The 15,823-nt window shown below is 37.9% G+C and overlaps 1 protein-coding gene across 2 annotated transcripts in view; it reads left to right on the forward strand.

Moving 5' to 3' along the window:
• PDS5A (PDS5 cohesin associated factor A) overlaps nucleotides 1-15,823 on the forward strand; it is a 167,873-nt gene that overhangs the window by 99,594 nt on the left and 52,456 nt on the right. For both annotated transcript variants that reach the window (XM_008017599.3, XM_038008616.2), the window contains exons 18-21: nucleotides 6,479-6,584; nucleotides 9,129-9,289; nucleotides 11,875-11,998; nucleotides 13,115-13,273. In XM_008017599.3, the coding sequence (XP_008015790.1) occupies nucleotides 6,479-6,584; nucleotides 9,129-9,289; nucleotides 11,875-11,998; nucleotides 13,115-13,273 (550 nt within the window). The remainder of the gene's footprint in view (nucleotides 1-6,478; nucleotides 6,585-9,128; nucleotides 9,290-11,874; nucleotides 11,999-13,114; nucleotides 13,274-15,823) is intronic.

A 15,823-nucleotide genomic window follows, 5' to 3' on the forward strand; every position in this document is an offset into this window, starting at 1 on the left:
TGGTGAAAACCCCGTCTCTACTAAAAATACAAAAATTAGCCTGATGTGGTGGCATGCAACTGTAGTCCCAGCTACTCAGGAGGCTGAGGCTGGACCCACTTGAACCTAGGAGGTGGAGGTTGCAGTGACCCGAGATCACGTTATTGCACTCCAGCCTGGGTGACAGAGCGAGACTCCATCTTAATAAAAAACAAAGGAGAAGACTGGGTGTGGTAACCCCAGCACTTTGGGAGGCAGAGATGGGTGGATCACTTGAGTCCAGGAGTTCAAAACGAGCCTAGGCAATATTGGCAAAACCCCATCTCTACAAAAATCCAGAAGTTAGCAGGACACCAGGGCATGTGCCTGTGGTCCCGGCTACGTGGGAGGCTGAAGTGGAAGAATGAGCCCAGGAAGCAGAGGTTACAGTGCGCTGAGATCACAGCACTTCACTCTGTCCTGGGCAACAGAATGAGACTGTGTCTCAAAATAAGACAAAACAAAAAAACTGAGCTAAAATCAGAGTTTGAGCCTCAAAAGAAAAGTAACAAGAGAAAAATAAGATGATGGAAAGGGAGGGAGTAAGCTTTAAGAAGAATCTTCTGTTGTTTTTGGCTAAATAATTTTGAATGTTTAAATACCTTGAAAATGTGCTAGCTGAGGTTGGGTGCAGTGGCTCACACCTGTAATCCCAACACTTTGGGAGGCTGAAGTGGGCGGATCACCTGCGGTCAGGAGTTCAAGACCAGCCTGGCCAACATAGTGAAACCCCATCTCTACTAAAGATACAAAAATTAGCCAGGTGTGGTGGTGCGTGCCTGTAATCCCAGCTACTCAGGAGGCTGAGGCATGCGAATCACTTGAACCTGGGAGGCGGAAGTTGCAGTGAGCCGAGATCGCACCATTGCACTCCAGCCTGGGCAAAAAGAGTGAAACTCCATCTTTTTTTTTTTTTTTTTTTTTTTTTAAGGTGCTATTTGAAGACAGATTTCAGATAAGGGAAAGGGAATATAGGTATGAGGGAGCAGCATTCCTAAGGAAGCAGAGTGGAAAGAACGACATCTTAGCCTATGACAGGACAAAATAATACACACAAGTTAGAGGAGGTTAGAAAATTAGGTATGGAAAATTAGAAGAGTTTTCACTCAAGGCTTCCATTACTAGTCTCCCTTCTGTTCAAGATGAAGTTGCTCAGTGGGAGTATTTAGACTTCGGTTAGAATGGTGAAGATTTGTAACAGTGGTTGTATAGCGTAGACTTCCCTAGCAGTTTTGAAGAGGCAGTTGGATTGGTGATTATCTTTTGCATCTTGATAGCCCTGTGAAGTATATATTATTTATCTAATTTACAAAAGAGAAAAAATACTTTATAAGAGGAAGGACGGTGAACCCGGTTTGAAGACTTTGGTCTTTCACTTATAGCTCCTTGACTTATACTGGTGATTACCAACATTACAATGATAGCAGAGATTATGTCTCTCATTTCATTCACACTGTATTTCTCAGGGAGACCTTAAGACTTGACAGATGACAGGTAGTTAATAAATACTCATTAAATAATCATATGCATGGAACCTATCATAGGTATTCACATATTTATGAATTTTTTTGAAACACACTTGTAATTTTGTTAAATTCAAGCAATGTTTACTAGGATTTCATAATAAAAAGCTCAATCTGGAATAATTTTCTCAAATTGAATAAATCTTTAAAATACAATATCAGAGCTAGAATTTCCAGAAAACATATAGGGTAGACAAAGATTTCTTAGAGGGCACATAATAGCCCCAGACTAGGAGAAAATACTTGAAAAGTGTGTATTTGGTCAAGTATTATATCCAGGCTATGTAAGGAACTCTGACTACTCAATAAGACAAATGACTTTGTGTTTTTTTTGTTTGTTTTGTTTTGTTTGTTTGTTTTGAGACGGAGTCTCGCTCTGTCGCCCAGGCTGGAGTGCAGTGGCCAGCTCTCAGCTCACTGCAAGCTCCACCTCCCGGGTTTATGCCATTCTCCTGCCTCAGCCTCCCGAGTAGCTGGGACTACAGGCGCCCGCCACCTCACCCGGCTAGTTTTTTTGTGTTTTTTAGTAGAGATGGGGTTTCACCGTATTAGCCAGGATAGTCTCGATCTTCTGACCTCGTGATCCGCCCGTCTCGGCCTCCCAAAGTGCTGGGATTACAGGCTTGAGCCACCGTGCCCGGCAACTTTGTTTTAAAATGGCCAAATTTGAACAGATACTAGATAAGATGGTAAATAAGCACAAGAAAGGACAGTTAGTATTAGTACTCATTTGGGAAATGCAAATTCAGATTTTTACTTTTTTTTTTTTTTTTTTTTTGAGATGGAGTCTGGCTCTGTCACCCAGACTGGAGTGCTGTGGCATGATCTCAGCCCGCTGCACCCTCCTCCTTCTGAGCTCAAACCATCCTCCTACCTCAAGTAGCTGAGACTACAGACACACACCACCACGCCTGGCTAACTTATTTTTATTTTTGTTGTTTATTTTTTTGGTAGAGATGGGGTTTTGTTACATTGCCCAGGCTGGTCTCAAGCGATCCTCCCTCCTCAGCCTTTTCAAAGTGCTATTACTATTGGCATGAGCCAACGTGCCTGGCCTATTTTTATGTATTTATTTTGACACAGGGTCTTGCTCTGTCTCCCAGGTTGGAGTGCAGTGATGCAATCATGGCTCACTGCAGTCTTGACCTTCTGGGCTCAAGCAATCCTCCCACCTCAGCCTGCTGAGTAGCTGGGACTACAGGGGTGTACCACCACACCTGGCTCATTTTTTTATTTTTTGTAGAGATGGGTTTTGCCATGTTGCCCAGGCTGGTCTGGGCTCAAGTGACCTACCCTACTCAGCCTCCCAAAATGCTAGGATTATAGGTGTGAGCCACTGCGCCCAGTCAGAATTCAAATTATAATGAGAAATGCCACTTACACACTCACTAGAATATTTAGAATTAAAGATTTTAACCATACTAATTGTTGGTGAATTGGAAAATAGTTTCTTGTTACATTAAATGTACATACATTACCATCCAACCCAGGAATCCTAATACTAGATATTTGTCTAAGAGGAAAGAAAACATACATTCCCTTGTGTTTAACTGCTTTTAGCAGCTGTGTTCGTAATACCTATAAATCAGAAATACCCAGAAGTTCATCAGTGGGTAATTGGATATTCATTATGATGGAATACTCAGCAATAGTAAGGAGTAAACTACTGATTATATGCAACAAGTTGGATAAATCTCTAAAGTATTAGCATTATGTCACATGGAAGATGTCAGACACTACATACATGAAGTTCTAGAAAAGTCAAAACTATAGCGACAGAAACCAAACCAGTGGTTGCCAGGGTGAGGGTAGGGAATTGACCACAGAAGAGGTTTAGAGCAATGTTTTGTGGAGGTGAGAATGTATTTTATATCTCTCTCTCTCTGTCTCTCTCCACAAAGAGATACCACTTCACATCCACTAAATTGGCTATAAGTAAAAAGACAGACTTGTTGGTGAGGATGTGGAAGAATTGGAACCTGTCATAATCCTGGTGGGAATATGAAATGGTGACACTGCATTGGAAGACAGTTTGGTAGTTCCTCAAAAAGTTAAACATGGAGTTAACCATATGACCTAGTTGTTCCACTCAAGTGTAGACTCAAGAAAAATAAAAACATGTTTATGCAAAACCTGTACAGAAATGTTTGTAGCAATGTTATTCATAATATCACCCAAAAATGGAATTAACCTAAATGTCCATCAGCTGATGAATGGATAAATAAATTTTGGCCGGGCGCAGGGGCTCATGCCTGTAATCCCAGAACTTTGGGAGGCCAAAGCAGGCGAGTCACCTGAGGTCAGGAGTTCGAGACCAGGCTGGCCAACTTGGCAAAACCGCGTCTCTACTAAAGATACAAAAATTAACTGGGTATGGTGGTGGGCACCTGTAATCCCAGCTACTCGGGAGGCTGAGGTGGGAGAATCACTTGAACCCGGGAGGCAGAGGTTGCAGTGAGCCGAGATCATGCCACTGCACTTTAGCCTGGGCGACAGAGCAAGACTCTGTCTCAAGGGGGAAAAAAAAAAAGAATCTTAATTCCATATACTGGAATATTATTTGGAAATTTATTTAAATGATGCTACACTTGATTCATGCTACAGTGTGGATGAATGTCGAGAACATTATGCTAATTGAGAGGAGTCAGTCACAAAGGATAACAGTTGTTTGTTAGTCTATTCTCATGCTGCTGATAAAGCCATACCCAAGACTGGGTAATTTATAAAGGAAAGAGGTTTTAATGAACTTGCAGTTCCACATGGTTGGAGAGGCCTCACAATCATGACAGAAGACGAAGCAAGAGCAAAGGGATGTCTTACACGGTGACAGGCAAGAGAGTATGTGCAGAGGAACTCCCCTTTATAAAACCATCAGATCTCATGAGATTTATTCAGTACCACAAGAACAATATAGAGGAAACTGCCCCTATGTTCAATTATCTGGCCCTGCCCTTGACATGTGGGGCTTATTACAGTTAAAAGTGAGATTTGAGTGGGGACACAGCCAAACCCTATCAAATTGTATGATTTCATTTATATGAAATTTTCAGAATAGGCAAGTGTATAGGGGAGAAAATAGATTGGTAAATGCCTAGGGCTGGAGGGACTAATGGTGAATGAGTTCCTGCTAACAGGTAAGGGGTTTGACTTAGGATAGTGATGAGATGTTCTATAATTAGGTAGTACATCCCTGTGAATATAGTAAAAACCATTGAGTTGCACATTTTAATTCAGTGAATTGTGTGGTATATTATACTTAATGTTTATACACATATACACCAGTTTAGTTTTTTTTAATGTTATCAGATTAACTGAAGATAATGAATTTTAAAATAATTGTTGTGATGTAAGAGGAGAAAGGAAAGGATGTGCTAAACTTAGTTTCAACAGCCATTATGGAGAACAGTGGAGGATCCTCAAAAAAACTAAGAAATACAACTACCATATGGTCCAGCAATCCCACTACTAGGTATACATCCAAAATAAATAAAATAAGTTTATCAAAGGGATATCCGTACACCCATTATTATTGCAGCATTATTGACAATAGCCAAGATTTGGAATCACCCTGTGTCCACCAAGGAGTGAATGGGTAAAGAAAATATGGTACATAGATAAATGGAATACTATTCGGCCATAAAAAAAGAATGAAATGCTGTCATTCGCAGCAATATGGATGGCATTGGAGGACATTATGTTAAGTGAAATGAGCCAGGACCAGGAAGTTAAATACCACATGTTCTCACTGGTAGGTGGAAGCTAAAAAAAAAAAGTAGATCTCTCAGAAGCAAAAAATAGAACAGGAAACAAAAGGCTGGAAAAGGTAGTGGGAAGGAAGGATTAGAGAGAGATACAAAATTACAGAAAAGGATATAAAATTACAGCTAGATGGGTGGATGAATTCTAGTGTTCCATAGCATAGTAGGCTGACTGTAGTTAATAATAACATAGTTTCAGGTAGCTAGGACAATATTGAATGTTCCCAACACAAAGAAATGATAAGTGTTTAAGATAATGGATATGCAAATTATCCTGTTCTTATCACCATGCATTATATGTCTGGAAACATCACTCTGTACCCCGTGAATATTTATAATTTTTGTTAATTTTTTATAAGTGAAAATAATTTCATCTGTATCCTATACATATTTGATACTTTTTTTAAATGAATAATTTGACTTATACATAACACCAAAGGAAAAAGAATTAACCAAAATCTTGTTTTGAACATTTGTAATAATAATTGAATGTTCTCATAATAGGGTAATACCTTCTTCAGTTTACTGATCTCAAAACCAGAAATCACATTTGTTTTTACTTAAAATAGTACCATGTTGCTACATCTGATTTTTATTGACCAGATAATATTCTATTTCCTGGTGGTATTTTGAAAAAACTAACTCCCTAATTTTTGACAATTAAATTGTTTCTAATTAATGAATCTTTATAAATATGGCATGATGCTTCTGATGACTTGCTTCTTTGCTATAAGTTTATAGAAATAGTTACTGATTCAGTAAATTGCCAGCAATTAATTCATTTGTCCATATATATGTTTATTATTTGTATTTTTTTGAGTCAATTGTCATTGCCCACTTAACTACTATATTATTGTTTTTCTTAAAACTGAAAATGATCTGTGTATATATGGAAATGAATATTAAATTACTTATGTGAATGTGTTACCAGTGTGTTGTGTCATTTAATTTTAGTTTTGTTATTTTTTAGAAGATTTACTCTTAATACATTAAGGTTTTTAGGGGGATAAACTAAGTAGAAGTTTAGTTATCAAGTAGATGATAAAGTTGAACTTTTTTCCCTCACAGAAACTCCTTTGAGTTTAATATTTTAAGGTTCTATATATGTTCAGTCACAGTGTGATTAGGATATAGTTACTACTCTAGTGGTTACTGATTTATATTTTCTTCTCTTTATAGTGCACTAGTGAAATTGATGAATAAGTCAATAGAGGGGACAGCAGATGATGAAGAGGAGGGTGTAAGTCCAGATACAGCTATCCGTTCAGGACTTGAACTTCTTAAGGTATTTTTGAAACAGTTTTGTTGCCATGTATTTCCGTGGGGTCATAATTTGCCTTCCCTTCAGGATATGCAAGAGTCAGGCTTATTTCATAGGAAACTATTTGAAAGATTTAAAACCTGTGTTGGAAATCAGATTATGTAAAAGTAATATTTTTATGTTATATAATAATGTAATTATTTTACATTATAAATTAATATTTGTTTCACTGTTTATCATTTTCATGCCTTCTATGCTCGGTAGTGATTACTGTACAATCTATTCTTAGTAATAGCAAGGTGTGACTTAAGACTTAGTGGACAGGGTATGTGACTAAATCTAGGGGAGGGAATATCATCATTAAAGGGAATATTTCTTGGCATATTTGTGGGATTCATGGGAGACTGGCATGACTAGAAAAAAGCGGTGTTTTGAGGAATAATGGGAGACAAGGTTGGTTCCAGATTGTCGAGTGCCACTGGGTAAGAAAGGTACTGTCACGAGCGTTTAACCTGGCTTACAACCAGCTGCAGCCCTTGATAGAACTTTCATTGGATTGAGTAAAAGAAGGGAAGAAATTGAAGGCAAAGAGACGTGATACCACTGTGACTTACAGGAGAAGAGACAAACCAGTGCAATGGATGTTACATAGAAAAAGAATTATGGGCTCATATTCCGAGGTTCTTAAATGTAATTTCATTGAGCTGGGCTCAATGCCTGTAATCCCAGCACTTTGGGAGGCCGAGGCGGGCAGATCACGACGTCAAGACCATCGTGGCCAACATGGGGAAACCCTGTCTCTACTAATAAAGTACAAAAATTAGCTGGACATGGTGGCACACGCCTGTAGTCACAGCTACTTCGGAGGCTGAGGCAGGAGAATCGCTTGAACCCGGGAGATGGAGGTTGCAGTGAGCCGAGATCGTGCCACTGCACTCCAGCTTGGCTTCAGAGTGAGACTCTGTCTCAAAAGAAAAAAAAAATCATTTCATTGATAGAATTGATATGATGCCTCATGAATAAGATTTTAATTAATTTTTTTAGTAATTGAGTTGTATTTTTAAGTTCTCTTAAAAGTGAAACCACCTTTAAGGTAACATTTTTTAATAGATTGGTTTTTATTACATTTTTCTAATTTAATTCTCCAGTTTTCTATAAATAATTAAAACCACGTAAGTAAATATTATCACTGCAAACCTTGCCAAATGAGACAGTAGCACTTAATGACCATTAAATAAGTGCTTATTGAAAAATTAATGAAGACCACCTGCTCATTCCCCTTTCTCCATGCTTCTCTATTTGCATCCCTAATCTTGATACTACACTAACTGAATTGTTATGAATTGTATGGAAGGTTAACTCTTTAGACATGTATCTAACTTGCTAAAAATTATTTAAGAACAGGCTCGTGCTCATGTCATAATAAGGGAATAATTATGTATTGTAATCATAATTAAAAGTTCACAATAGTGGCTTCTTTGTTGATAATTATGATGAGTGATTTCACTTGAAATATTTTCTTGCCTTGGTACAGTGGTTTATGCCTGTAATCCCAGCCAAGGCAGGAAGATCTCTTGAGCACAGGAGACCAACCTGGGCAACATAGCTAGACCTCATCTCTACAAAAAAAAAAACAAAACAAAAACGCCGGGCGCGGTGGCTCACGCCTGTAATCCCAGCACTTTGGGAGGCTGAGGCGGGCAGATCATGGGGTCAGGAGATCGAGACCATCCTGGCAAACACGGTGAAACTCCGTCTCTATTAAAAGTACAAAAAATTAGCCGGGCATGGTGGCGGGCTCCTGTAGTCCCAGCTACTCAGGAGGCTGAGGCGGGAGAATGGTGTGAAACCAGGAGGCGGAGCTTGCAGTGAGCTGAGATCAGGCCACTGCACTCTAGCCTGGGCGACAGAGCGAGACTCCGTCTCAAAAAAAAAAAAAATTTTTTTTTTAGCTGGGCTGGTGCACCTGTAGTCTCAGCTCAGGAGGTTGAGACCACAGTGAACTGTGATGTTCCACCGCACTCTAGCCTAGGTGACAGAGTGAAATCCTGTCACAAAAAAAAAAAAGAAAAAAAATTCTCATAGATTATCTTTTTGCCAAAGAAAGCTCTGAGTTAGCATTTTGTTTACATTACACAAAGATTGAGTCATTACGTATGGAGGTTTTATTTCAAGTAAGCATTCCTTCATCTAAATACAATATATTTATAAACTGATGATAGTTATTAATATTGTAAATCACATTCCATAAAAAAGGAGTTTTGTGTTCTAAGTAGCAGAGTAGACTAAGAGGTGAAGAAGAAAATAGGACAAAGGCTGTCTGTCAGTTGTGTGAAGGAATAACTGGGAGCTACTACACCACACAGTATTTCTGATAATGTCTAATTAGCCATAACTAACTGCAAGGGTGGCGAGGAGATGTATCTCTATTCTGTGTAGCTAGCATATTTACCCCAGAATTTATTTATGTGTTTATGTATTTATTTATTTATTTATTGCGGGAAGTATTTCTTTTTTAATGGATTAAAACAATTGTCTGTACTTCTAAAGCTGTATCTGTTTTTTCAGGTTCTGTCTTTCACACATCCTACCTCGTTCCACTCTGCAGAGACATATGAGTCCTTGTTACAGTGCCTAAGAATGGAAGATGACAAGGTGGCAGAAGCTGCTATTCAAATTTTTAGAAATACAGGTCACAAAATAGAAACAGACCTTCCCCAGATACGATCGTGAGTACATTTTTTGTCCCATGGTAAATACAAAAGTTTCTAAGTGTGGGAACCATAAAATCATTGTTTTCCTTTTGTATAGGAAGTTAGGAGAGAGGAAAGACAATTTTGATTTAAAAGCTACTTTTCTGTGTCCTCCTCTGTTTTGTCTTTCCCTTGCCTTACACCCCTGTCCCACCATTAGAATGTAGGCAGCAGAGTAAACTGAAACTACATGTTTGTTTATAACAAAATCATTTTAAGATATTAAGAATCAAAGGTTATCCCATAGTTTAGTGTTTTATTTATGATTAATATCTTTCTAATCCATGTATATTCATCTTTTTTTCTGTAAATGGGTTATAAATTCAATAACTGTCACACTGCTATCCTACCAAAAAATGGGGCAAATAGTTCACTTTGGCATCTTAAAAATGTTAAGGTGAAACTTGTGCTGAGATGTTATATTTAGACTTAAAATATGCAGAAGACATCTTCTGGAGGAAAAAATACATTGCAAATGGCTGTTGAATCATATGTATTTGCAAGTAGTTCAAGGTATATTGAACTACATACCATTTTCCTCTTATGGTAATCATAGGACAAGTGGTCTCCTGAAGTTTTTATTAAATTTATGAGCTTATAGTTTAACTTGTGAAAAATTCAGTGTTCATTGTACATTCTCTCCATTCTCAGCATTGTCTGGCTAATAAAAAAAGTTACCACAATCAGTCCCTGCCCTCGAGGAGTTTGTAGACTAGAAGTTATAAACTTTATATGTATACATTATTAAAAAAAGATTATTGACACAATAGGATAGATTTTGATAAGTTTTTCAAGGGAGGAAATCCTATACATTTTTTTAAGGCAAAGGATCTATTCTTAGAGAAATTCTACCCCAAAGGAAGCAATTGAAAATGGGTATAGGTAGAAGAGGTAACTTTGGACGTGAGGAATAAAATACCTTCATTCATAAGATTCATGGAGGAGAATGGAGATAATCACTGGAAAGAAGAAAAGCACAACACTAAAGACCCAATAACATCTCTGATGGCATCACTGGATTATACTGCTCTATAAAAAAACAAGAAGAAAGGTTAAAGTTGACTTTCTGTATTATTTTATTTGACTAATAATAATAATACATTTAACAACAGTTTGATTGAAACTGTCTTCCTTTGTCATTCACCAGTGTTATTTTATAAGAGATCATAGTCTGGTAAATGGAATGGTGAAAGACTAAACAGATAGGAGAGAGGAAAGACATCTTCCATGTAGAAGTGTGGTCAAGACTCAGTCAAGGAAGTCTATTTGGGCATGGACATCCCTATCTCATAATTCCAAAGTCCATAGAGACAAACTTCAGGCATATTTATAAATGTCACATCAGACTTACACCAACTAGCATATGTTCCCATTTTTGGTTAAGGTGCATGGCCTGGAGCCTGCAGTATAGCTTTTCATATCTAGCCTTCCATTATCATAAGAGGGCATTGTCACCCCTGCATTTGATACCACTAACTTTATAATCTATGAAACAGACTCTTCTCTAATAACATTAAATATATGACAAATATCTTTCCTTCAATGTTTGTTTCGCTTTATCAATTTTCTTCTGATTATAAAAATACTTAATGTTCATTGTAGCAAACTGAAACTAGAAAAGATGTAATGAAATAGTCACCATTAACATTTGATATGTATACTTTCTATGAATGTTCATCTACTAGATGTGTTTGTCTATTTTTTATAAGTTCATATATGCACACTGTTTTCATTCTACCTAATGTTTTTTCATGTGATCAACATTTAATTTTTGGAGAATGTTACATGTTTTTCCATCTCGTCCTGAAAGAAGACTGTTTTAGTTTACTTTTCATTGTCAGTGTAGAGGGTAAGTGTATGGATTTTGAAAGAGGTGCTAATTTTCAAATCCCAACTCCCAGTTTCCTAACTTCGTCATCTTAGGAGGCTTAAATAACATCTTTGTGCTTTAATTTTCTCATCTGTGTAATGACTATAATAGTCGTCTTTGGATGGATGTGAACATTAGTTGAATTAATCCATGCGGAAATACCTAGAATGGTGCCTGGCACATAATAGTTAGATATTTATATTGCCATCCTAGTGATATATATGTAGCTGTATCTTTGCATACTTTCTTTCACTAGTATTATTTCAGCTGCTTAATACAACTTAGCCTTTTGCTACTCTCTTTCCATAGCTACTTGAAATAACTGAAGGGGATTATAAAAGGGAATTGAAAAATTAGCAATCTCCTACTTAGAAGGCAAATGTAAAAATATGTCATGGGATAAGCTTTAGATTATGAATTAAGGGTTACTTGTTATTTTGCATATTGTTAGGTAGCTTTAAAATGAAAATTGTCTCCTGAAGTAGGCTTTTTCTTGAGGCATTGTATTTCTTGGTTTATACTTGGGGGCAGAGAGGGAGCTTTTTTACAAGTTTCTTTAGATCAGATAATTTTTAAGAGAGCCTTCTCTACCAGCATCCATCCATATAGGGGACGTGGAAGTCAACCAAAGGAATAATTGTTGGTTTATGGGTTTAAGAAAAAAAAAAAAAAACTATATTATTTTTTGCAGGACCTTAATTCCCATTTTACATCAAAAAGCAAAGAGGGGTACTCCACACCAAGCAAAACAGGCTGTGCACTGTATACACGCCATATTCACAAATAAAGAAGTCCAGCTTGCACAGATTTTTGAGGTATATCTAATATATAGGTTGTGTTTATATTGGTCTTTATTTTTTAAGTTCTATAGTTTGAAGATGGAAGCTAGATTTTTTAAAGCTGTTTATATGAAGTCCTACCCTAGAATATAAATTCCTTGTGAGCAAGGATTCTGTCTATTTTATATGGTACTGCATTCCCGGCCTGTGGATCAGATTATATGTTCACACACCTCATATTGAAGGGTTTTGTGGTTTTTGTTTGTTTTTTAGTTTGTTTTTGAGATAAGGTTTCACTTTCTCACCAGTGCTGGCGTACAGTGATGCGATCTCTGCTCACTGCAGCCCCGAATTCCTAGTTTCAAGCATTCCTCCTGCTTCAGCCTCCCAAGTAGCTGAGAGTACAGGCACTGCCACCATGCCCAGCTATTTTTGGATTTTTTATAGAGATGGGGTTTTGCCATGTTGCCCAGCCTGGTCTAACTCCTAGACTGAAGCGATCCACCCACTTCATGCTTTCAAAGTGCGAGGATTACACACACGAGCCAGCACACCTGGCCTTACGTGTTTATGTTAGAACATTTTACTTAATTTTAGCCTTATTGGTTCAGTGGTGCATTTATCCTCAAAGTATTAGTAGATAATTTTGAACAATCCAGTTTTAAGTACCTAAGAACCTTACCTGACAATCCTGTTTCCCTTTCTTTACTTACAATGACTGGCCTCATTTTACTATTAGAAATGTATTCCTATTATCATAAATTGGAGGTAGTGTGACCAAAACCCAGTGAACTCTTACTTTGTATGATTTAAGGTCATTTAAAATGTTCCCACAGGATAAGAAATCCACCAATATAGCAAATCCATTGTTGTAAATTAGTCAAAAATAATGCTGATTTCATGAAGCAAAAATTTTTTTTAACTTCTTTTGAGTTTTATTTTTTATGTTTTTTCTACATTCTTTCAATCTTGCTAAATTTTAGTAGGTGAATTAAGTACCAGGTGTCTTAGGTTGAAGTTAGTTATGATCATATTAGAGAAGATTGGTTTAGGCATGATAAATTCAGGAGGACTCAGGAAAATGTACTGTTTCAGTAGAGTGTCTAGATATTTATCAAACACATGGTAATTTTGTCTGTTTTATTTTTATAGCCACTCAGTAGGAGTCTGAATGCTGATGTGCCAGAACAACTTATAACTCCATTAGTTTCATTGGGCCACATTTCTATGTTAGCACCAGATCAGTTTGCTTCCCCAATGAAATCTGTAGTAGCAAATTTTATTGTGAAAGATCTGCTAATGAATGACAGGGTAAGTTTCTCATTTAATTAAATTGAGAATCATGAGATTAAGACTGTTTACATCTTCATCACAGAAACACTTCTGTTTCTATGTAAATCTCTTTTTGTTTTAAATTATTCTATATTGGTTCTACTTATTTATTATTTAAATTCCAAACTACTTCCTTATTTCATGGTAGCTATTACTACTAGAGTTTCACACTTAAGAAACAAAAATTAGAACATGGGATTGGTGAATCATGGAAGTTAAATATAAGTAAAAGCTATTTTCCTGACCCTCAAAAGACAGTTTATTATTTTCTGGAATGTTAGAATTGGGTTATTTTTGTTTTTTGTTTTGAAGACAGAGTCTTGCTCTGTACCCCAGGCTGGAATGCAGTGGCTCGCTGCAACCTTGGCCTCCTCTCATTCCTCAGCCTCCCAAGTAGCTGGGATTACAGGTGCCTGTCACCACGCCTGACTAATTTTTGCATTTTAAGTAGAGACGGAGTTTCACCATGTTGGCCAGGCTTGTATTGAACTCCTGACCTCAGGTGATCTGTCCGCCTTGGCCTCCCAAAGTGCTGGGATTACAGGTATGAGCCACCATGCCGGGTTAAAATTTGTTTTATCAGACATTGTTAGAAATCTAAGTGGATTAGCCAGGCGTGGTAACGGGCGCCTGTAATCCTAGCTACTCAGGAGGCTGAGGCAGGAGAATCACTTGAACCGAGGAGGGAGAGGTTGCAGTGAGCCAAGATTGCACAGTTGCACTCCAGCCTGGGCAACAAGAGGGAAACTCTATCTCCAAAAAAAAAAAAAAAGTAAGTGGACTTGAATTTGACTAATTTTTAAGATAATACACTGTACTTTTGGCACTAGATTTATTGATGTCTGTGTGCTCTGATTTATTACCTCTGCCTAGGTTGGAATGTATAGATGGAAAAGACTCCCCAAATGATTTCGGAAACACACCTTAATTAAGAATCACTGCTAGCAGGGCGTGGTGGGTCACGCCTGTAATCCCAGCACTTTGGGAGGCTGAGGCGGGTGGATCACCTGAGGTCAGGACTTCAAGACCAGCCTGGCCAACATGGTGAAACCCCGTCTTTACTAAAAATACAAAAAAAGTAGCCGGGCATGATGGCGAGTGCCTGTAGTCCCAGCTATTCGGCAGGCTGAGACAGGAGAATCGCTTGAACCCAGGAGGCAGAGGTTGCAGTGGGCCAAGATTGCGCCATTGCACTCCAGTCTAGGCAACAAGAGCAAGACTCTGTCTCAAAAAAATTAATAAAAGAATCACTGCTTTACCAAATGGATCTGAATTAAATCTGTTGTTATTGAATAAAGACACAGATATGCTGGATCATTATGGATAACTTTCAATTAAGTGCTAATTTGTCACAAATCCAACTTATCCAAAGTTCCTAACTCTCACATGGTTCGGTAGTCTTGAGGCCTCAATATCAGGAACTTAAAGACACCAGCTAGTGTACTTTCTGTATTTGTACCACCTCCCACTTTTGAATGCAGCAGATAAGAAGAGAAGAACATGGCCTAAGTCTCATTTCCCACACCACATATCCTTGCTGCTGTTTTTACTTTTGGTAGATGTGGTTGTCAACAAAGGTGAAATTTAAGATACCTCTTAAATGATGATTGTTGATAGATTGTGTTTTCAGATGGTCTTTTTTATTGTGGTAAACTATACATAATATCAAATTTGCCATTTTTAAGTGTTAACATAATAGCCACATTGTTATCTAATCATCACCATCCCATCCAGCTCCAGAATTTTTTCATCACCCCAAACAGAAACTCTGTACCCATTAAGCAACAACTCTCCATTGCCCTCTGTTCTACCTTCTGACTCTATGACTACCTGTTCTAGGTATCTCTTATATGATAGGTGTCCTTTTGTTTCTGTTGTATTTCACTTAGCATGTCCTCAGGGCTCTTCCATGTTGTAATATGTATCAGAATGTTGTTCCTTTTGTGGCTAAATAGTGTTCTATTATATGTATATTTTTGTTTGTATATATCCCACATTTTGTTTGTCGATTGATAGATACTTGGGTTGCTTCTATGTGTTGGCTGTTGTGAATAATGCCGATATAAACGTTTATGTTCCTGTTCTCCCATTTCTTGGGTATATATCTAGGAATAACATTATTGGGTTACATGTCATTTTCCTTTTTAAAAAAGCAATAGCCGGCTGGGCGCAGTGGCTCACGCCTGTAATCCCAGCACTTTGGGAGGCCGAGGCGGGAGGATTAAGAAGTCAGGAGATCAAGGCCATCCTCGCTAACACGGTGAAACCCCATCTCTACTAAAAATACAAAAAATTAGCTGGGCGTGGTGGTGGGTGCCTGTAGTCCAAGCTACTCGGGAGGCTGAGGCAGGAGAACGGCGTGAATCCGGGTGGCAGAGCTTGCAGTGAGCCTAGATCGTGCCACTGGACTCCAGCCTGGGCGACAGAGCAAGGCTCCATCTCAAAAAAGAAAAACAAAAGCAATAGCCATACTAGTGCATAAGAAGTGGTATCTCATTGTGATTCTGATTTGCATTTTCCTAATAAATA

Source organism: Chlorocebus sabaeus, chromosome 27 (assembly GCF_047675955.1).
Source record: "Chlorocebus sabaeus isolate Y175 chromosome 27, mChlSab1.0.hap1, whole genome shotgun sequence".
NCBI lineage: Eukaryota > Metazoa > Chordata > Mammalia > Primates > Cercopithecidae > Chlorocebus > Chlorocebus sabaeus.